Raw genomic sequence first — 24,176 nt, 5'->3', positions numbered from 1 at the left:
GAACTAGATTATTGACTCTAGTGCAAGTGGGAGACTGTTGGAAATATGCCCTAGAGGCAATAATAAATTGGTTATTATTATATTTCCTTGTTCATGATAATCGTTTATTGTCCATGCTAGAATTGTATTGATAAGGAAACTCAGATACATGTGTGGATACATAGACAACACCATGTCCCTAGTAAGCCTCTAGTTGACTAGCTCGTTGATCAATAGATGGTTACGGTTTCCTGACCATGGACATTGGATGTCGTTGATAACGGGATCACATCATTAGGAGAATGATGTGATGGACAAGACCCAATCCTAAGCCTAGCACAAGATCGTGTAGTTCGTTTGCTAAGAGCTTTTCTAATGTCAAGTATCATTTCCTTAGACCATGAGGTTGTGGAACTCCCGGATACCGTAGGAATGCTTTGGGTGTACCAAACATCACAACGTAACTGGGTGGCTATAAAGGTGCACTACAGGTATCTGTTGGGTTGGCACGAATCGAGACAGGGATTTGTCACTCCGTGTAAACGGAGAGGTATCTCTAGGCCCATTCGGTAGGACATCATCATAATGTGCACAATGTGACCAAGGAGTTGATCACGGGATGATGTGAGTTACGGAACGAGTAAAGAGACTTGCCGGTAACGAGATTGAACAAGGTATCGTGATACCGACGATCGAATCTCGGGCAAGTAACATACCGATAGACAAAGGGAATTGCATACGGGATTGATTGAATCCCCGACATCGTGGTTCATCCGATGAGATCATCGTGGAACATGTGGGAGCCAACATGGGTATCCAGATCCCGCTGTTGGTTATTGACCGGAGAACGTCTCGGTCATGTCTGCATGGTTCCCGAACCCGTAGGGTCTACACGCTTAAGGTTCGATGACGCTAGGGTTATAGGGAATAGATGTACGTGGTTACCGAATGTTGTTCGGAGTCCCGGATGAGATCCCGGAGGTCACGAGGAGTTCCGGAATGGTTCGGAGGTAAAGATTTATATATGGGAAGTCCTGTTTTGGTCACCGGAAAAGTTTCGGGTGATATCGGTAATGTACCGGGACAACCGGGAGGGTCCCGGGGGTCCACCAAGTGGGGCCACCAGCCCCAGAAGGCTGCATGGGCCAAGTGTGGGAGGGGGCCAGCCCCAGGTGGGCTGGTGCGCCCCCCCCCCCCCCCCGCCCCATCAAGGCCCAAGGCGCATGGGAGAGTGGGAGGGGGCAAACCCTAGGTCCAGATGGGCCTTAAGGCCCACCCTAGTGGCGCCCCCCCCCCCTCTCCTCCCCTTGGCCGCACCCTAGATGGGTTTGGGGGCTGCCGCCACCCCTGGGGAGGGAACCCTAGATGGGGGCGCAGCCCCTCCCCTTCCCCTATATATACTTGAGGCATTTGGGGCTGCCAGACACACGAGAACACCTCTCTCTTGGCGCAGCCCTTCCCCTCTCCTTCCTCCTCTCCCGCTGTGCTTGGCGAAGCCCTGCGGGATTGCCACGCTCCTCCATCACCACCACGCCGTCGTGCTGCTGCTGGATGGAGTCTTCCCCAACCTCTCCCTCTCTCCTTGCTGGATCAAGGCGTGGGAGACGTCACCGGGCTGCACGTGTGTTGAACGCGGAGGCACCGTTTTTCGGTGCTTAGATCGGAATCAACCGTGATCTGAATCGCTACGAGTACGACTCCCTCATCCGCGTTCTTGCAACGCTTCCGCATAGCGATCTACAATGGTATGTAGATGCACTCCCCTTCCCCTCGTTGCTAGATTACTCCATAGGTTGATCTTGGTGATGCGTAGAAAATTTTGAATTTCTGCTACGTTCCCCAACAATGAGCATACTCAATAAGTCTTGGATGCCATCATGCACTTATACCTCATTGGAGGAAGATCGGTTCACGGGCAATAGTCCAGGCTGGGGCAAATTCATGAAACTCGAAGATCTGGACAAGGAGGAGTTCCTAAAGGACGACTGCTTGGCCGTCCTTTGTGACCTCTCCGTCCACTACATCGATGAGCCTACTTCGGCCGCACCCATAGTATCAACACCCGGGCTCTTGTGCGGCCTGCACGGCAAGAACCAGCAACATATCATGGCCTCCACTGTAGCCGCGAGGCAGCGATGGGCTCCCACATATTAAGGATTGAAGGGTTCATGCGAGTCAGGGAGAAGGTGGCCAATGGCTCCGCGGTCCGGTATGGTAAGATCGGCCATGTCACAGCAACATACAACATGAGCATGCTCGACAAGGGCCTCAAGCCATTCCTGCACTCAAATCTCCACACGAGGTTACCGTTTCATGAACGCTTGGCGCCGCATGTACTCCCTTGCTTCGAGCTTGGAAAAATTCCAAAAACTCCCAAGTTCTGAACAAGGAGAAGCACCTCAAGGACGAGTGTCTATCTATCCTCTGCGACATCACCATTGACCTCGGACTTCACACTAATGAGTACGATGTTTTTAATTTTCTCTGACGGATTGGCTGTGAAGTCCGAGGTCAACGGTGATGTCGCAGAGGATGAAGATCGTTGAACTGAATGTATTATATTTATTGAACTGAACACTTGAACATCGCTTTTGAAAAGAATACTTAGCACATGATGCTGAGATCATTGCAATAAGCCACCAACCATACCTATCATATGAGAAAATCAGTCGACGAGGGTGGATTTGAGTCGAAGCAGACTACCGCAGCTTGATAGTGCTACACAATATGAGGCTTAGGCAGTTAGGCTCAGCTTGGGCTTTTTTGCTGCATTGATTTGCAAGGCTGAGGATAGACGGCACCAGCGAGCAGCAGGCAAAATAACCACACAAGATCCATGCATGCAGATCGTTGGCAAAAAAAAAAATTCCGAAACAAGAATTAACTAGCAGCTGTAATACTAGACATATATCAACCCAGCAATACAGTATGCACCAAACCAGCAGCAACAAGGCTTACAACTTCGAATTACCATGCTGTTCATAACCTGATCATTAACCATCTTAAGTGACAAGCAATCGACAACCAGAATAATGGTTCAAGGAGGTTCAAGTAGGTATAAAGTTCCAGAATACTGCATACGGAAAAGGCACATTAAGTTAATACAAGGCCATCAGGCTCTCAAGACATAGACCTTGAATCACCATGTATCAGCATCGGCATAAGACACCACCACCATCCATCTCACCAGGTCTCCAAGTAATCCTACAAAAACAAGATAAACAAGTGCACATCATTCATCAGTATAGCGCATTGCAAGTCTAAGTCAAGTCTACCATCTGATCGTAACACATGTAAATATGAGGCTAACTAAAAATCTAGGAATGGCTGGCTTTCATGCATCCAAAATGTACCATCCAAATGTTAAAAGGCAAAGACACAAAAAGATCATCTCAGGTGTATTCTTCAAAGTTTGGAGATGCAAGGTTATAGAAAACTAGCAGGCCAACGGAATCAACAATTATACTATCGTAACAAATGCAAACCATCCACCTTCTGAATCTCTACTCCTAATGGGAGAGTCCATTGTCGTTTCGTCTCGTTAGCCTCCCCACCGAAAGATGCCTCACCCACCGAACGATGCCTCCCCACCGATATTTTTTCATCTCCGCTGCAAAACCGGTGCGCAAATCTCTACTCGTAATGGGAGAGTCCGTTGTCGTTTCATCTTGTTAGCCTCCCCATGGAACGATGCCTCCCCCACGGAACGATGCCTCCCCACCGATTTTTTTTCATCTCCACTGCAAAACGGGTGGGCAAATAACCAGGGAAAAAACCACCAATCCCTCAGCACGCTTTCCTATCTCTGACCACGCTTTCCTAATCTATCTCTGACCACACTTTCCTAATGTAACTATGTAATCTAATCAATCTATATTCATAACGTTTTGCTTCCTTCCGCATCACGTTCACAACTTTCCTATAATCGTTGGTGATGGTCGGGTGGTACGTTCGCATCGTTTCGTCCCACCTCCTTCACACGGAGGAAATAAAAGGAAACACCTCTCCTCGTATTTTGAGTTTCTCTATATATCCTTCCCACGATCGTTCCCATCCAGATTTTTCGTTCGTAGGTATCCATATCTTCCTTTCCTTTTCCTACCCTCGCTTGATCTAGATCCAGAGGAGGGGTTGCTTCCCATTCCGTCCCTTCCATCCAGAGAAGGAGCGCGGCGGCGGTGCTGGCCTAAGCAGCTGCAGAGGAAGAGGCGCTCGTGGCGCTGTCCGAGGTCGGTGTGCAAAGGGATGGAGCCCAACTACTGTGGTGATTGACCAACCAAGGTAGAATTTGGTCGTATTGTCCCTTGCGCCGGCGATGGAAGAGAAAGAGATAGGAGAAAACCCAACCACGTGGAGAGGCGCCTTGTCCCCGGCAGAGTGCACGCGGCATGGTGTTCGCCCTCAGATCAGATTTGGCCAGGAGGGTGCAGTTATGCAGCGTAGAAGCCTTGGGGAGGCAGGGAGGGGAGGGACAGGACCACGGCGATGGAGGAGCAGCACCACGATAAGGTACACGCATAGAGCGGCCACTGTCGTCGAGTCCCCGTGTTGCCCGGGGCTCGTCGCTCTCGGTCATCTTCCCACCGGCGATGGTGCCAACTTCTCCTTAACAGCCTGGTTGCCGCTCCCTTCTGATCATCACATTAGGGATCAAGGTTTGCTAATTGTGGTTTTAACTTGCCACAAACATTGTACGTAATTGATGTTTTTAATCATGTATTATGTGTTGGGTTTATTCACCTGATTTTCTTAGTTATTTCGTTCAGGTTGCGATCTTCAAACTCCCGTTCCACCCCATCTGCTTGGATTGCCTAGGAAAGCACAATGGCAAGTAAACATATCTTAAGCTGAACACTTGAACATCAGCTTATCTATTCTTGGAGATCTTCCTACGTTCTGAATTTTCGAGATATTCTTCCATTCTGAATATGTGTGCTCACTTTGATATACCTACTACCTTAGGTATGTGTAACGTGGCTGGTCCCTAATATGATACTGGTGACTGGTCTATGAGGCATCTGCCAGGGGCATTTTGATGTAAGTGGTCTTACTATCTTAGGCAACCTAACTTATTTTGCTTCCAAAAATCTGCACTATTATTTTAGGCAACCTCTTTCTGAACATGATCAATGACGCACAATTTTATGCTGACTATCGTTAGTGATTTAAGTTCATAATATAATTCAGTCAGAGGAGGTTTAAACGGCCCGTTGTCATGCTGTAGTAGTTAACTTTGCTTTTTTACAGATATATCGACATAATATGATCATTATTTCTTGATAATAGTTTCATGATGAAGTTCATACATTTAAACAAGCTTAACTTATACAGCGAGGCTCGCGTATGATTACTTGCTTGTGTAAACCAAAGTAACATTCCTGAAAAAAAAACACCAAGGTAACGTCCTTGCTCTTCTTTATACTAGCAAGAATTTGACACATACTATCATCATTTTCTTGTCCGGAAGTTAATCTTCTTGCCCAAGACACTGAGAGACTCTACCACGTGATTTTTGCTACATAAGGAATGGGGAGAATCATATTGCCCATAATATACTTACAACTACGAACTGTGTTGAAAGAGCTCTAAAGTAGGTTCACAGTTTGGAATATTAATGCACTTATAAATATAAATAAGAGGTTGTTCTAAAATACTCCCTCCGTCCGAAAATACTTGTCGAAAGAATGAATGTATCTAGACGTATTTTGGTTTTAGATAGATCCATTTTTATCCATTTCTCCGACAAGTATTTTCGGACGGAGGGAGTACGTAGCATATGGATTGTAGTCTGGTGATCTAATTTATGGTTTGACCGTGTATCATGCTAGAAATTATCTGTAGATAATGTTTTTTTTTCTAATTTGAAGATGTGTTCGCTTTTTTTCCTCGATCTGGTTTTATGTATTTTTTTTTCCTATATGACTTCGAATTGTTGTAGCAGACATCTGTAGATTAAACACATAATCTGACAATGCTCTGTGTGAAGGCCAACCTGATGCTTATCTTTGTTTGTGTGCTATCTTTAGTTTGAAGACCTTTTCTCCATCATGTCCGTTCAATATCATATTGATATCTTCTCTAGCTTGACCTCCAAGCACAACATGGCCATTTGGATTTAACTAAAGTGAATGGGAGAAGGTTTGCTTTTGTTACTTAGTTTTGTTTTCTTACTACAATAAAATTGGGATATCCTTTTCGGTCTCCTTTTCCTCTGAGCAGAACAATGAAGGTTGGTTTTGTGCATCAAGGCTTGGATGGTGTTGTGAGAAATATGAGGCGATGGAGGATGGTTAGTTACTGTTGCAGTGTCGCTTATCATACAATAGTCAAAGTTGTGGTTTATCATACTGTAGTTGAAGATTAGTACAAGCAAAAGCTGTTTGGCAATTTGTAGTTTCTGACTGCATGGGATGCAGCTAAATAAATCCTCGATAGTCAATTCAAGATTTCTTGAGTAAAGATTACTGTGTGTAAACTTTGTATCTTTAGCTCTCTAAATAAAAGCCTCGGTTGTTAACATGGTTTATCACGATATGTTTGGTGCTTAGTAGGCTTGGACACACTGATGTTTATCAAGATGAATCTGAAACATGCTTTGATCTCAGTGAGAACATTTATTTGTATTTTTCGCACAGGAATGGACATTTTTAGTATTTTTGTGTGTGCAATGCACACTTAGCACTGATCCTGAGACGTTAGGCTGCGGCATACAACGATTCATCATGACCTTGCTAGAGGTAAAAAAAATTGCTGCTTGCCATGTCACTGGTGACACATGAGAGGCACGGGATAAAAGGATTCGAGTGAGGGGTGCGGGAGGTTAGTGGCACTGGAGACGGTAGGGTTTAGAGGGATGGCACGCTGGCGACGGTGATGGAGGAGGTGACTTGAATAGGGGAAGGGCGAGGCGGCGTGTGTCAACATTCGTCAACTGTGGGTGGCGGTGGCAGGTGCCGGCGATGGTGACTCGAGCAGGCAAAGGGCTAGGTGGCGTGCGTGAGCACTTGTCAACTGCAGGTGGCGGTCGCAGGCAGTTAGGCAGGGAGAGGTGGGCGCTTCAATAGGGTGGACGAAAAAAAAAGGTAGTGGCTTTACAGATTAGAGTGCGGCTAAGAGGAAGGTCGAAGGCGTCGGAGATGATGATAGGTTTGAAGGGATGGACGACGCCAGCTAAGGCAGTGACTCGGGCAAGGGGCAGCCAAGCAGCCCACGTCAACATCCGCGAGTCGTGGGTGGCACTGGCTGGTTGTTAGGCAGGGAGACTTAGGCGAGTTGATAGGGTAGATGAAGAAAAAGGCAGCGGCGTGAGAAATAATTAGAAAAGTAGCAGCAGCGAGTAAATTCGAGCGACACTGGTTTATTCTAGCTAACCGACGCAAAGATGCTTCTTTAAAATCGTGTTGTCTAACTCATATTATGACAAATCTCACAAGGTTAAAATATCAATAATTTTCTGGTCGGAAATGGGAAATAGCATCCTTGCACAGTAGATGAAATTTTGGTTTTTTTTGTTTGCTGGATTAGGAATTCCCTATTTTGTAGACCTTCTCTGACCCATTATGTCTACAGGGGCGTTATATGTTAATTGCAACTACATGCTGCAGTAATTTGTTTGCACAATCCATCGTGAACAATCATAGAAATATGTGAAACTATGTTGAGATATCTATTTGTGTGAAGAAACGAGAAAGAATGTAACTTATGAGGGTGGCTCCCATCGTCTACTTATGTCATTTAATTATCTGTTTGATTAATTCACCTATATTATCAGCATCGAGACACAAATTATATGTGTTATTGCCTGTAGCAACGCACAGGCATTCAACTAGTTTATATATAACCTTCAGTCCATGGCGTTACCTATTATGCTTTCGCAACAGATGCAGGCAATGTTTGGCCACCTCCAGCCTTCACATCACATCCTTCAGAGCTTGCGGTAGACAAAGCTTGATCTTTTGAACAGGGACCCTAAAGGATTTACAGATTACTATATAAGTATTATGAACAGCACAAATACTACAGTGTCTCTACTTCAAATTAAATTACACAGATCCACCGATGTTACCTCAATGGAAAATACACTGCGGTAAGCACCCAACAGAATGTTGAGCCCAACATCAAGCATAAGAACATATGCTTATGAGAATAGTAACGATGAATAACATTTTCTTGCTGGAAAGCAAAGAATAACATAACAAGCCACATATAGTGCCACAAGGGTATGATATATCATATGTGCAAACTATGAGCATAGAATTGTACGTGAACTGTCCATATCAGATATAGCACTGTCAAAGAGTATTAGACTTTATATGGTTGAGTAATTTCAAATGAATCAAATTTGCAAAATGGAAATCATGTACACTAAGAGTGGATAGCCGATTTCCACAACAATTCACTAAATCAGTGCTCTCATGGAAAGAAACTGTATATACATGGGCTCACCTCATCATTTTGTACCAAAGAGGGAGGCCAGGCCATGACGTAGGGACGGACAGGCTTGTGATAATCTTCACATATCATTTTCAGCTCTGCTGTTTCGAGGCAAAAGGATAGCAACAACTGAGGAGCCTCGGTACACCCGTCATACTCGGTACGCAGGTACAGGATTCCATCTATAACATCCATAAGCCGCACAATGAAAAATCCATCATCTCCTTTTGAGAACTTAACGAACTGGCGAATCGTTTTCAAGGGAAATGTCTGGTACAGCCAGTAATTGCAACCATCGTCATAATCCTCATCCTCGGGTCTCCAGAAAAAGACATCAAGCGAGCAAGCACCCCACAAATCTGGGGAAACGATACAGGGCCTCCCATCCTTGGTACTACCAAACACAAAAGCACACTTACGGCCTTCCTGGTCTGCCAAGAGCGGCGGTAGATCCATTTTAGTGAACTTCAGTGTCGCGGTGTCGAGCACGGTGATGTAGGGTTTCCCCACGTGCGTCCAATAGACAGACCCATTCACCATCTTGCCAGTGACCTCGCTCCCGGTGCCAGGGAACATCCGGCACTTGGACTTGATGCTGTTGTCCGACGAGATGAGGCGGACGACCGCCTTCTCCTGAAACAAGTCGAAATCAAAACACAGCACGCGGGGTGGTGCGCCGGGGTCCTCTTGGGAGGAGATAATGTGGAACTCGAAGTTAGTGGCATCGGAGAAGAGGCGGGGTGGCGAGGGGTAGAGATGCAATGCCCGGGTGAGAGGGTTGTAGGCAGCTATCTGCTTGGCCCTCTGGTTGTAGACGAGCACGTAGCCGTCGCAACATCGCTCAATCTCCCACACATGGGAGGCCTCCTCCTCCTCGTGCTCCTCCTCGTGCTCCTCATCCTCATGCTCCTCATCCTCGTACTTCTCCTCCTGGTTGTTGCCATCTTCTTCATCGATGCCCTCATCCTCCTCGTAGCCGTGTACGCTGCCGTCGGCGCCTGGGAGTGGGAGGCCGCTGAGGGAGAAATCGCCGCCGCGGGTAGCGGCCTCGAAGTCCGGGTCCGGGCGGGTGTGGTGGGCCTTGAAAGAGGAGGCCTCGGGCTTCAAGTCTCTGCGCTGGACGAAGAGGCCGACGAAGGGAGACGGGTGAAGGCCGACGAAGCTGCGGCGGAAGGCGGAGGACGAACGGACCGCGGAGAGGAAGGTGCGGCAGGAGAGGGCGGCCCCGACGAGGCTTGGGAGGCCGGGGAGGCGGAGAAACACCTCGCGGAGGAGGTCGTCGTCGAGATCGAGCACGGTGGTCGGGCATTTCGCCGCCGGCGGCGGCGGCGGCGGCGCCATCGCTCGAGACCTAGGTTTTTTTCTGAGGGAGAGCTCGAGACCTGGGTAGTGTAGTGGGAGGAGCCGGATGAACGGGGCCATGGGTCTCGCGTCGTCTGAAAATTTCGAGTTTTATCCCAGCGGATACGGCCCAGGCCTGTCACCCATCTGAGTGCATGGGTCGCGCTGATCAAGGCTATAGCGCAGCAGGACACCGGCCCATAATGCATCACCGCAGTTGAAACTGGCATTCTCTCGATCAAGGGAAAAGTGTGTGTTGCCGAGGCCATTGAGCTGTTCCCAGACTTTCTCCACCATGTTGGAAAAAAAAATTCAAGAAACTTCCAATCTATTCATCTTCAATCATGGCAGTACAAAGAACAATAGAAGTAATAAAGATTACAACAATGTTCGTGGACCACCTAGCGAGAACTACAAGCACTGGAGCGAGCCGAAGGCACGCTGCGGTCATCGCCCCTCCCTCACCGGAGCCAGGCAAACCTTATTGGAATTTTCTAACATACCATGTCTATGCCCTTAATGTCTTGATCGGTGTAGTATGGGTACCACAATGGAGGAGTGGCGTGATGCCCTACTGCATTCTCTTTTTTCTGTGGTTGCGCTAGGAGTCCCTAAGGTTACATGTAGGTTGGTTACATCAAGAGATAAACATGCTGATGATTCAAACATGTCTTGGAGTGTGCGTCAAATCTTTGGAGACAAGAACAAATGTCCAATCTAACACACACATTTCAGATGATAGGATACACAACATCATATGGGATTAGACAAGAACAAATGTCCAATCTAACACACACATTCCAGATGATACTTATGAGAGCACTAAGGCAACATCAATTGGAAAAATCAAGATTAGCACGTCCGAAATCCAGTTAATTAAACTCCCTAACATCAAAGTTGTTCCTCACCAGATCCGCGTCCTTATGTGACTATTTATGGCCATAATGTTTTCAATAATTGGTATTTCATATGTTATTCACAAGTTTTGTTGTTGAACCATTGACGCTAGAAATGATCACAAGAGTTGGTCGTGCATAAGCAACCTCAATCACTCTACTGAAGAATGCATCCGATAGCTCTAATGGAAGCACTATGAAGAGCCTGGACCTGAAGGTTGGCGTCGGCGCCCACAAGCAGGATGCCTCACCAGTTGGTTCCTTGAGCTAGCATCAGGTGCCTATGCCGGCGAGCAGCCTGGGTAGGACTACTCTCATTTGGAGCAGTGTGTGTTTATGACTGAAATTTTAAGTGTGCACTAGACGAGCAAAGACCTAAATGGCCCACATCTTCTTGCAATTTCTTCTAAAATCTTAGCTCGTCGGCGAGACACAACAAAAATTCGGCAAAGAATGTGGCACCTCATGACTTCTCACCCGAACCCCAACAGAAAGAGTGAGCTGACACAGCAGCACTGCAAATGGTCTACAGATATATAACAAGGCAAAGTGAGTGAGGCCAAAACTTCAGTTGAATAAAATCTCAGCTCGTCGGCGAGACACAACAAAAGTTCAACAAAGAATGTGGCACCTCATGGCTTCTCACCCAAACCCCAACAGAATGAGTGAGCTGACATAGCAACACTGCAACTGGTCTACAGTTATATAACAAAGCAAAGTGAGTGAGGCCAAAACCTCAGTTGAATAAATCACACTGTAAGTGTGATGCTTCGGAATGGTGTGACCCATTGCTCATATGGTGTAACAATCACAAGCATGACCAACTGGCCATGGTGCGACAAAAGGCATGAAGGAAGTCGTCATATGTCAAATTGCAGTGCGCTACTTATGTGAGCACTAGTTTCTCAAAAAGAAAACTTATGTGAGCACTAAGGCAACAACAGTTGGAATAATAGCAAGTCCAAAATTTCAGTTAATTAAACTCCCTAACATCAAAGTTGTTCCTCGCCGAATCTACGTTTTGTACTTCTGTTGTTTCTCATATAAATCAAGCCCCGACTGCTGTTATCTCTGAACAAACTAAATGTCTTCATTTCATCCAAATAATGCACCTATATAGCACCATAACCACTATATCCAGTATCTTTACTTCTATAAAATGCCAGGTCCAACTGCGTGACCTAGATTCTGTCACCAGGGCCAAATTGTAGTTAATTGGGCAATAATCAGAAGAGTTGATCATTTACAAGCAATATCTCAATACTCGATTGATTAAATGGAAGCGCAGCAATAAGCCTGAACCTGAAGCTTGGCTAGCGCCGGTGACTCCAAGCAGGATTACTCACTAGTTGCTTCCTTGAGCGAACATGAGGAGTCGGAACGAATGGCAACTTGTACCTATGCGGCCAGCAGCATGAGTAGCTAGGAATGTGTGGTAACAGAAGGATTAATGCAGTGGCTTTTCATTCTGTCATTTCTCTGCTCTTGAGTGAGCACTGCTAGGAAGCTGTTTGGAAGCTTAGTTCAGAAGCAAGTTGTACAATGCATTGCTGCCATTTTACACCTCGGTTACAACAGTGCAAAATGTGACTTTGTTTGCGGGTAAGTGCAATGTGTGACTGACATAATAGTTTAGATAATTTACTCTACCATTTGTCGAGAAGTAGAGTGAGTTCTTTAGTTATCTGTCTGAATCTGAAGCAATTATGCATCATGAATTTCTTACTTTTTCTCTCCATGGAACACAACATGGGATGCAGATAAAGGAAAAAACTTCCCATCAAAACACGAAAGTTCAGACAATACAAAGATTATATAGAACATGGAGGATGGATGAAGTAGTGTTTTGATTCCATTTTATTTCTAACTCTGAACAAAGATTACATGCTTGAAAGCGATGGTTGAATGCAATCATGATCTCAAGAAAATCGAAATCTACCAATTAACAACCACTGAAGTAACTAAAGGGAAATTGAAAGTATTCTATTATAAGAACATCTAGCAACCTTCCTTATGCGGATATTTAATTCTTCTTTCTCACCAATTGTATATAAATATGTTTTTTCATGCTACACACTCACGTGCACTTCGGGTTCTCCACAAAGAGTTTGCTGATACATTTGCATACATCGAGCCCAAAGTGGTTTATGCGGTTGCTCTCATTTTACTATTGAAAAGTTGTGAACTCTGCAGTAGTTCGCTGGAAATTGTGAAATGCGCTCTGAACAGGCAAATCACCAACAACAGCTATATAAGCTATCCTTAGTATCTTTTTTTCGCCAACCATTGAGCGTTGCCTCGTGATTCTGCACACTCATTCATACACTTCAGATGCTATACACCAACGTTACGGCTTGCTACACTGCATTTGCATACATCATGCCCAAACTGGTGTATGACTGCTCTCATTTGGAGTAGTGTGTTTTACGACCAAAATTGTAAGTGTGCACCACTGCGAGGTAGAGCTTGCTGTTGGTCCACATCTCCTTGTAGTTTCTTCTAAAATCTCAGCTCGTCGGCGAGACACAACAAAATTTCAGCAAGGAATGTGGCACCTCATGTCTTCTCACGTTCTCACCTGACAACCAACTGTGAGCAACATTGCAAATGGTCTAGAGATGTATGTATAAAGAAGGCAGAGTAAGCGATGGGCAGAACTTCAGTTGAATAAATCACACGGTAAGCATGATGCTTCGGAATGGTGTGACTGCCACTACAAGAAATATGTCAATTTGTGACCTTGACTATTGGTCACTGAAAGGTCATTGTTTTTCATTTGCGACCTTTTTGTGAGCAAAAACAGAATGTCAAAAGCTGGCAGTCGTAAACTGAAATTAACGACCTTCTCTGTGAGAAGGTCGTAGATGTTTACGACCAAAATATGCCTACTGTTTTGTTTTGGTCACTAGCTGTCTGCCCAGGCCACTTCGGATCCGACGTGGCAAGCTGACATGGCAATATTATGACCAATTGAAAAGGTCATGAAATTAGAATCGGCCCGGTCCAATTGGGTGTTTATATGGGCCGAGCCCATTAATTCAGCCAATTTAGTGTATTTTTCTGTCAATTTTTGTTAGCTTCATGGGCCAAGCCCAACATCGCAGCCTTTTTATTTTTGGGCCATGGCTATTTTGGCTAAGGAGTTCAAGTATTTCTTTTTTTTAAGATGGATCCACTATTCAAATAGTCCCAATTGTCGGGTTCTTCTAGTAAGTGGGTCCCAATTGTCAAGGTCATTTTCTTTAAATTTCAATTTGCTAGTAAATAAATCACCAACATTCAAATGGGAACAGATAGAGGACACAAATAGTACTTCACATAACATCCAGAATCAGTTTTGGAACTACATGCCGAGTACATGGTAGTACAACTACATGGGACTACAGCTACCACCAGAAGTAGACGCTTGCAAGAGAGGTAGGGACTAAACGAACATCAACCGAGCTAAACTAAGTGACAGTAGCAATGACTGGCAGCGGCGACATTCGAGAGAGCCCCTCCCCTGCTGCTGCTTGGTATGCCTGCTACTGCTTGGTGTACTGCATCACTAGTCACCCTGCACATAGCAAGAATTTTAGCTTTACATAAGGTTTGCCAACTTTCATATTGCCAGCAGAATGCTTAGCGTAGAGGGAAGATATTATCTCCACTGCACTAAGACCCGCATTTTCAGATAGTGTTCTTGGAACCATTTCAAAACTTTCACCAAATTTTGAAATGGCATACTGATCCAACCTGCATAATTGACCAACAACAGATGACGCAAATTAGCACAGGATTAATAAGTAACATTCTGTTTAATAAACCAACTACAAAAAATACTATGGCAAGAACATTGTTCACATATTAAATATGTCTTGAGTCCTACAGAATTATGGAACTCTAACAAAGAATACAAACATGACGTTACAAACTAAAACCCCAATGTGGACTTCAGATGCAACCACTCAATAAACACCAGGAGAACATGCACAATATTACTTGTATATTTTATTTGTTGCCATTGTACTGGAATGCATGCAATGATAAAATTTGTGCACTTGAAGGTGGTTAATAAAAAGAACTATCATTTGTACCCTCATGTTTCAGATGTGCCCTTTTACATGTATATATGAAATTTATTTGTCTCACAATAAAATGTAGTTACCCTGTTTCCTTCAGAGAAAACTCCTTCAATCTCTTTGCCAGTTCTACTTCTGTTGTGGCAGCTCCAGGAATAATCCGACTGCCCCTGCACATTGACTGGTATAAACACAACCAGTTAGATAATATTCCACAAATCAGATGATAATGGAGCATGACTAATACAAAACAATGCAAGGACCCTAATACATGAGATTGACATTCACAAGCTATTTGCATTTATATTTAGAACTGCGTCACACCATTTACATTACTAGTTATGTATTGACATACTTATCTAAAAGAACATATATATAAATATATGAATTTTATTTCTAAATACCATTACAGAAGTACTAAAAAAACAAGAGCTCATTACACAAGGATCCAGGAAGAACCCATCAATTCTGCGCTGGAGCGGGATATGTGCAGGCAGATCAAATAGTAGATTCGAGCAAGAAGGATGTACTACCTGAAATAGGAAACGAGGAGGCCGATACGACGAGTCCCACCCAAACTATGGAAGGAACAGCGGCAGCAGCTGCAGAAGGACTCGATGGCCCAGACGCCGTCGTGGAACTGGTAGGTGACGACGATGTGGTAGTGGTGGAAGCCGTCGCTGAGGCCGACGGCGCCTGCCGTGTCCTCGTTGTCCTCGAAGGCGATGACGATGGACGGGTCGACGTCGAAGCAAGTGCGCTGCAGGCCACATCATCATATTTGAGCATTAATATTTCTGTATTACTACACAACAACTACAGCACTAGGAGTACACAACAACTAGTAGCAGAACTAGAAGAAATAACCAGATTGAGTGTACACCAATATCATCAGGAACATGAGTATAACAAGCATCTTGCTTTACTGGGATAGAGTGACACAGAAGAATTACTAGGATACAATAACACATACACATTTTTGATTTAACATGTTCAGAAACAATCTAGTGTGTATATTGTACTATGCTAGGCTTGATTTAACACACATTATTTATTTAACACATGTCCCAAAAATGAACTACTCCTGCAAATCTCAGAAGAGCATAAGCACACACTACATCTACTCCCCAAATAATCACTTGCCAAACTCAAAAGAGCATAAGCAAAAGACCATTGCATATTAACCAAAACAGTTTCTCCAGTACTGAGGCATCACAAGGAAAAAGAGCAGTGCATCACTAGTGACACTCACAATTTTGATGCCAATTATAGCAAATTAGCTTCAGATCTATCAATGCTAGTAGAAGATCTCTTTAGATGGTCATAAAGAGGAAAGGCATTGACCTGATCTCGGTGCGCAGGTTCCGGTTGATGCTCTTGAGCCGGCTCAGGGTGCGCTGCATATTCTGCCATGATATCAAACGGAAGCAAATCAGCCACATCAAAGAAAGGAGAAAGTGATACAGCTAAAGAAAAAGATGGATGGAGGCAAGATAGAGAAGCAGCAGCCAACCTCATACTGTTCGGTCCGCAGGCTGGTCCCGGTGGCCTGCTGGTAGCGGTCGAAAATCCCCTTGATGCTGCAAGTAGCACATGAAGAAGAAGAACAAAACGAAGCTTGGAGGTCTTCTCCTTGTCATCCTCACAGTTTCTGCATACACACAGTCACATGAACAACATTCGACATTGTTATCTACACAGAGAAGAGATAAATCAAATAGAGCTCAATCATTTTGTCGTATTCAGAGCATGAACAACATTCAACATTCAGCAAGTTATCTACACAGAGAACAACAACATTCGGCATGAACAACATTCAGACAAATCAAACAGAGCATGAACAACATTCAACATTCAGCATATTATCTACACAGAGAACAACAACATTCAGCATGAACAACATTGAGCAGGCATGAACAAGCTACGAAAACCTGTTGCAGCAGAACTAAGTGAGCAAGTAGAGTCACCAAACAATAGAACTTTTGCAATTGAGGCTACAACCAATCTGGGCTGCTGCCATGTACTACTTCTATTCTAGTTCAGAACCAAAGCATGGACTGTATAGATATAATGGGGTTATAAGTAATGAGCATCCCTTACACTGGAACTCAACATTGCAAAGAACATGCATGATTGGCAAAAGTAAAGGGGAAGATCCTGCCAATCTGCCAACATAAACAAGCACAATTGATCCATGTCCCTCAATCTTAAGCTGACCAACCAAGAAAGGAACAAGATAATGCGACTGTCTGCATCAGAGTTCCACTTTGACATGGCAAAGAGACGCTCATAACTCCTTCCTACCCAACACTGGACCATGCAAGCAAGGCTTGTTTGTAATCCAAATGATGAGCACCTGAGAGAGCACTAATCTATACCTAGCCATAATCCACCACAGCAAGAAACACAAGGCGCTCCCTCAATCCCCACGAATCAATTCCAAACTAGAGAATCCTGCCAGGATCTCACCTACACATGTACAAACAAATCCACTGAAAGTAGTTCACATGCATGAACTAGCCAGTAGCCACCAGCAAGAATCATGAAGCAACTAACATAATACTGCTAATACCACACTTGCCCAAATTACTAGTAAACCCAAGAAGTTTTCCTCGTGCTGGATCTCCCTATCGAAGTTTCCTGCAACCAACCCAAACCAACAGAGAAGAGAAGCATTCATCAGGGAATGGAAGGGAAGGGGATAGGTGAAGAGGAAATAGAGAGAGGGGGGTGGACCTTGATGCGGCAGCTGCTTCTGCTTTTCCTCATGCTGGAGGAAGAAGGACCTTGACGAGCACAAGATCCATGGCGTCTCGAGCAGAGGAAGCTCCACTCCATGGCGCCTGCCTACAGAGACGAGACGAGACGGGGTCAGAGAGGGAGAGAAGAAGAGGAGGAGAAGGAGGGGAGTAGGGATTCATACCAAGCACTGCCGTCGAGCTGAGCCCTGTGCCTGCACCCTGCGGTCGGTCGCCATGGCCGGCGGCTAAGGTTTCCGGCGCGGGCAGGGGTCGAGGGAGGGCGGGTCTGACCGCAGGCTGAGCAGCTCCAGCGGATCTGCGTCCACGGCAAGACGGGGAGGGGCCAACGACGGTGGAGTGGAGGCCGGGGTTGGGGGAGACAACAAAGGTCGGCGGCGGCCATGGTGACCTGCCGCCACCGGCGGCGCTCGTCCAGCATGGGGGGGGGGGGGGGAAACTAGGATCGACGGGGGGATCAGCGCGGGGGCGAGGGGAGGCCGGAGGTGGCGTGCGGCATGGTGGGAGACAGGGGCGAGGCAGAGAGGGAGGGACGGTGAGCGGGCGTGGACGGTGAGGTGCCGCGTGGATCTGGGCAGCGCGAGGCGTGGGGAAGGACTGCGATGGGGAAAAGGGAGCGGCGGAGGCGATGGGGAGAAGGGGTCATGCGGTGATTCATGGGAGAGAGGAGTGCATGGGGGAGGCCCTGGACGGTGGGGCGCTCCGCCGGAGGGAGGTGGCGGCTGCGATCTGGAAGGGAGGAGGAGTGGTGTGCGGGGAGAGAGGGGCACGAGGACTCAGGAGAGCTAGGGTTTCGGCTTAGGTGGGCTTCGGGTGAGGACAGCCGTTGGATCCAGGAGCATCCGACGGTGATCCATCCACGATCCGCGTGAAACGCCCACGGACCAATCAAAATGCAGCACACGCGTACGATGTCATGACCATCTAAATTGGTCGTAGTTAACTGAAAAATTGGTCATGGTTGATTAAAAATTCATTTTCCATTTTTTGAGTGCCCAAAATGAGTTTTTTTGTATAGGATCTACCATATATTTATTTCAAAATTGTACCAAATCAATTTTCTAAAATACTAGGACATATTTAATGCACAATTGACCAAATGGTTGGGTGTAAAAAGTTTTTATACACTTCTGGTGAAAAAGACAAATTTTGGTCTATTTAGCTGGAAGCGGGTCAAATTTGAACTGCAGCTGCCTCATAGTTTGCTCTTTATTTTTTCCAAAAATCATTTGTAGGTACATAAGTATCTATTAAATCATAGAAACACAAAAAGTTTTCCAAGATTCAACCACTAGCTAGGAACGGTCATGCCCGCCGTTTTGACCGCATTTTGAAACGGGCATAAAAAATTCAAAAAAAAATCAAAAAACTGGAAGACCTTCGCATTGTGTGACCAAGTTACCAGCAAAAATTATAAGCTTGTAATACGGCGATTATTTTTAAAAAGTGTTCTCAGAAACGAGCTATCAAGTGTGAAGATGCATGGCTTTCAACCCAAATGCTCAATCTTATGGCCACATTCATGGCATAGTTTGTTCAAATGATCTCTTATTGTGCACAAGAGTGCATATTGGAATGACAAACAATGTTGCCTAAGGGAGTTTTCATTTTCTTTGGACGAAAAATTCATTTTCCATTTTTCGAGTGCCCGAAATGAGGTTTTTTTGTGAAGGACCTACCATATATTTGTTGCAAAATTGGACCAAATCAATTTTCTAAAATACTAGGACATATTTAATGCACAATTGACCAAATGGTTGGGTGTAAAAAGTTTTGATCCACCTCTCGTGAAAAAGACAAATCCCGTCGATTCAACTGGAAGCGGGTCAAATTTGAACTATAGCTGCCTCGTAGTTTGCTCTTTATTTTTTCCAGAAATCATTTCTAGGTACATAAGTATCTATTTAATCACAGAAACACCAAAAAAAATTCAAGATTCAACCACTAGCTAGGAACGGTCATTCCCGCCGTTTTGACCGCATTTTGAAACGGGCATAAAAAATTCAAAAAAAAATCAAAAAATTGGAAAACCTTCGCATTGTGTCATTATATGTGGCCAAGTTTCCTGGAAAAATAATAAACTTGTAATACGGAAATTATTTTAAAAAAGTGTTCTCAGAAACAAGCTATCATGCGTGAAGATTCATGGCTTTCAAGCCAAAAGATCAATCTTATGGCCACATTCATGGCATAGTTTGTTCAAATGATCTCATATTGTGCACAAGGGTGCATCTTGGAATTCCAAAGAATGTTGCCTAAGGGAGTTTTCATTTTCTTTGCACGGAAAATTCATTTTCCATTTTCCTAGTGCCTGAAATGAGTTTTTTTGTGAAGGACCTACCATATATTTGTTGCAAAATTGGACCAAATCAATTTTCTAAAATACTAGGACATATTTAATGAACAATTGACAAAATGGTTGGGTGTCAAAAGTTTTGATCCACCTCTGGTGAAAAAGACAAATTCCCGCCGATTCAGTAGGAAGCGGGTCAAATTTGAACTGCAGCTACCTCATAGTTTGCTATTTAATTTTTCCAAAAATCAGTTCTAGTTACATAAGTACCTATTTAATCAGAAATACATGGTTTGGTGGTGATACGTTGAGGTTTGGATGGTGGCTGAGGGCCCCAACTCTAGAGCGCGTAAACTCGCATGCCCGCCGCGAGGTCACCGCGTGACCGTGTTGTTGCCATGTGTTCTGGGCGGCCTAGGAATGTCTAGTGGGTTGGGCACTCCCCAGGTAGGTGCTAGGAAGAAAATCACAACATAAGATTCTCACTAGGAGACCAATCGATGCTCAAACATGAATAAGCAGCCAGGTGTTTGATTAGCGGTACGGGAAATGCACATGGCTAATGGGCGTGAGTTTTGGCCGAGGATGATCAGTTACTAAAAAGACCATCTTCACAAATTTTCAGCTCAAAAGGAGGAGCCTAGGTGGTACTTGCTTTGCAAAGTACCACACTGGACATAAATACGAATGTTGAAGCTGGGCTCAAAATAATGAATGGATTGAGCTGGCATTTGGTGTAGGACGGTTATTTGGGCATAGGAAAGCACTGTAGAAAATGGATACTATTTGGACATTCCAAAGTGGTACTTCCTTCACAAAGTGTTTTTCTGAACAGAATAGGAAAATGAATATTTTTGAATTATTTTTTAACTAGGCAAGGAAGGTTTTTTACATATTTGACGAAGATATGACCCAAAGAATTTATGAGATTTTTTTGGGAATTTTGGGAATGGCAGAAATATAGGTTGCTTCAGAACCTAGGGCAAAAACTGCCACATGGACCTGACACATAGGCAAAACTGATGAGGTGGCGCCTAGTCATAGCAACCCACCACAATTTACAAGGCTATGACCATCTATATTGGTCATGATCAGCTAGAAATAAGGCAGCGGACCAGTGCTATCTGCTTTATAACCATTTCGTGTAAGGAAATTACGACCTTTCTAACCAAAATGGTTGTTATAGTTTAGGGTTTGGAGCCCCCCGAACAGCTTTTGACGAATTGGTCTGAAATGGTCATAGATCTATGACCAATTCTTCCAGGGTCACTGACAGAAGGTCACTAGTTGACATATTTCTTGTAGTGTGCTCATGAGGTGCAACCATAACAAGCATGACCAACAACACAACAAGGGCATGAAGGAAGTTGTCAGATGTGAAAATGCAGGGGGCTACCTATGTGAGCAGAGCACCAAGGTAACAACAATTGGAATAATCAAGATTAGCAAGTCCAGAAATTCAGTTAAGTAAGTGTTAGAAAATTCTGTGCACAGAAATTGCTATTTATCTCTCTGGATCTGTTCGGTTCTCTGAATTCTGCGCCAAAAATTCAACAAAGTGAGGTTCTCTGGATCTGTTCACAGAATTTGCTATTTATCTCCATGGGAATGGGATACAGACAAGAACAAATATCTAAATATAACAGACATTTCAGATGATACTTATAAGAGCACTAAGGCAACATAATTGGAATAATCAAGATTAGTAGGTTCAAAAAGTCAGTTAATTAAACTCCCTCACATCAAAGTTCTTCCTCACCAGATCTGCATTCTTATGTGACTATTTTCGGCCTTAGTTTTTTCAATATTGGTGTTTCATATGTCATCCGTAAGTTTTGTTGCTGAACCATTTGACACTAGAAAATGGCCTCCTCAGACCCAACACTGGATTTTTTTTGGAGGGGAAGGAATGCTGACACTTAATCGCAATTCTTGATTCTTCTATAGATCAAAAGACCACACGGAAAGACATCCCAATTTGCGGACGAAGCCGCACATATGTGTGCACAACTGTGTGACCCGGGTTGTTTCACCAGGGACAAATTGTACTTAGTTGAGCAATGATTAGAAGAGTTTGTCCTCACAAGCAATCTGAATCACTCTGCTGGAGCAATGCATCCGATAGCTCAAACACAAGCGTAATGATAAGCCTGGACCAGAAGCTTGGCGCTGGTGCCTCCAAGCAGGATTTCTCACGAGCTGGTACCTTGAGCGAGCATGTTGTGTCGATGCCGGCCAGCAGCCTGAGTAGAAAACTTTTCAATAGTAAAAGGAGAGCAACAAAACTAGTGTATAACTGCTTTCATTTGGACCAGTGTGTTTTACGACCGAAATTGTAAGTGTGGACTAGTGCATTTTAGGCCAAGTTGGTCCACATCTCCTTGTAGTTTCCTCTAAAACCTCAGCTCCGTCGGCGAGACACCACAAAAATTCAACACAAAATGTGGCACCACATGACTTCTCACCTGACACTCAACAGAAGGAGTCAGCTAACACATCAGCGTTCCAAATGGTTTAGATATATATAAAAAGGCAGAGTGAGTGATCTTGAATAAATCACAAGGTAAGTGTGATGCTACAGAATGGTGTGACTCTTGACTCATAATACCACAAGGGCATGAAGGAAGTTGTCACATTTCAAATTGCAGGGTGCTACTTATGTGATCACTAAGGCAACATCAATTGGAATAATCAAGATTAGGATTTCCAAAAATTCTGTTAATTTAACTCCCTAACATCAAAGTTGTTTCTCATAGAATCTGTGCTATGTTTTCCTTATGTAAAATACAGTATAATTCAAGCTCTGGTATCTCCGAGGCAAACTAATTAAAGACCTTCACTTCATCAAAATAGTGCACCTATAGGAGCACCATGACAACTGCTGTGAATATGTAAATTTGTATGAGATGGGATTTTAAGCAACACTATTGGCCCCAATTACCTCATCTGCTATGCACAGCCGTGGTAACAAAAGGGGGCTTTTCATTATGTCATTTCGCTGCTCTTGAGTGAGCACGGCTGGGAAGTTGTTTGGAAGCTTAGTTCAGAAGCACGTTGTACAACGCTTTGCTACCATTTTACACATCAGTTACAACTTACAGCAATGCAAAGTGTGACTGGCATAATAGTTCATACAATGTAGTCTACCATTTTCACCAGAGCTAGAGTGAGTTCTCTGAATTTTACTCTACCATTTCCAACTGAAAAAAGATTGTGCGCACGGTGGGTTCTCAGATGATACAAAGATAGCATGGAGGATGGATGAAATAGTATGTTGGTTCCAGTTCATTTCCAACTCTGAAGAAAGATTGCAAGGTTACATATAACACGAGTGCGGTTCTCAGAATTGGTTCGCTTATTCTCTGAATTCTGGAACAATTGTGGGCACAAACGTACAGAATTCGCTGTTTTCCTCCATGGGAATGGTATATAGAGCACCACAAGAACAAATATCCAGTCCAACACACGCATATTTCAGATGATATATATACACAACGTGAAGGATGTATGAAATAGTCTATGATTCCATTTCATCTCTGGCTCTTGAACGAAGATTACAAGTTTCACATAATTACTGCAAAGAATGTGATGAAATGTAGTAATGCAGTGAAATATCCCTGCCGCTTCCTATAGCACCGTCGACACGTGCGTTCACATGTACGCCGTGTGGAGCACGAGTGCCTCGGCGACATGCAGTGCAACGGCATGGGCCCCAACGGCAAGGTCGTCTTGCCGAGCTGTGCCAATGTAGTGCTAGCGCCTGAAACCTGCCCTAGTTTGATTCGCTTGCTTCCTATTTTCCCTCGGTACGGTGAAACAAACAGGTTCAGGGAAATTTTAAAAGGAAAGAAAGGAAAAGGAGCAAGCGAATCGAGATAACCCTATGTGTGCGTTAGATCTCTAGTTGCAGCATTGCACTCATATTCCGCAATTTTTGTTTTTTTGAGTGGAATCCATATTCCGTAAATGCTATAGCCTATAGGTCACCCGTTGCGAGCGATGGCGTAGAGGAACCGCGAAAGATTCTTCTCACGCTTCATAACCTGCGCCTGCGGTTTTCTCTCGTTTGCATTAGCGATTGCTCGCTAGCGTAGGTAGACGGGCCTGCCCATTAAAAATCGAGGCGAAGCGAGCTTGAGACCGGTTCAGAAGGTTCCTGGACCGGATCTTTTCTTTCTAGGTTTTTCCTTTTTTCGGTGTTCTCTTTCGTTTTTTCCGTGTTCTTTTATCTTTTACGTTTTTCCTTTTCTTATTTTTCTTCTTTTATCATCCATAAATATCATATTTGTTTTTTATCCGATATTCGAATTTTATTACCATTTTAAAGAAATATTCAAACAAATTTCCTTTGTACTCTTGACCAGTTTTTACAAATTTCCAAACTTTTTTGAATTTGTGACAAAAAATTAATTCA

General features: G+C 44.3%; 2 protein-coding genes across 2 annotated transcripts in view; one reads left to right on the top strand and one right to left on the bottom strand.

The window, feature by feature from the left end:
• The window catches only part of LOC141026698 (BTB/POZ and MATH domain-containing protein 3-like), a 301,838-nt gene that overhangs the window by 15,822 nt on the left and 261,840 nt on the right, over positions 1-24,176 (top strand). The window contains exons 4-5 of the mRNA XM_073503544.1: positions 1,907-1,992; positions 15,920-15,940. Of these exons, the coding sequence (XP_073359645.1) occupies positions 1,907-1,992; positions 15,920-15,940 (107 nt within the window). The remainder of the gene's footprint in view (positions 1-1,906; positions 1,993-15,919; positions 15,941-24,176) is intronic.
• Positions 2,941-9,753, bottom strand: LOC120969979 (uncharacterized). The gene is made up of 3 exons (XM_045231258.1): positions 8,425-9,753; positions 7,840-7,947; positions 2,941-3,183 (listed from the first exon to the last, which is right to left on the bottom strand). The coding sequence occupies exons 1-2, from the start codon at positions 9,751-9,753 to the stop codon at positions 7,843-7,845; spliced, it is 1,434 nt and encodes a 477-aa protein (XP_045087193.1). The 3' UTR covers positions 2,941-3,183; positions 7,840-7,842.

This window comes from Aegilops tauschii, chromosome 7 (assembly GCF_002575655.3).
Source record: "Aegilops tauschii subsp. strangulata cultivar AL8/78 chromosome 7, Aet v6.0, whole genome shotgun sequence".
Classification (NCBI taxonomy): domain Eukaryota; kingdom Viridiplantae; phylum Streptophyta; class Magnoliopsida; order Poales; family Poaceae; genus Aegilops; species Aegilops tauschii.
This window is presented reverse-complemented; position numbering and strand designations above follow the sequence as displayed.

Excerpts from the sequence above, each read along its gene's own strand:
- LOC120969979 (XM_045231258.1), bottom strand. The coding sequence starts at position 9,753 with ATGGCGCCGCCGCCGCCGCCGCCGGCGGCGAAATGCCCGACCACCGTG. Across the intron at positions 7,948-8,424 it reads CTTTGGTACAAAATGATGAG|GGTCCCTGTTCAAAAGATCA; the intron begins GTGAGCCCATGT and ends TAAATCCTTTAG.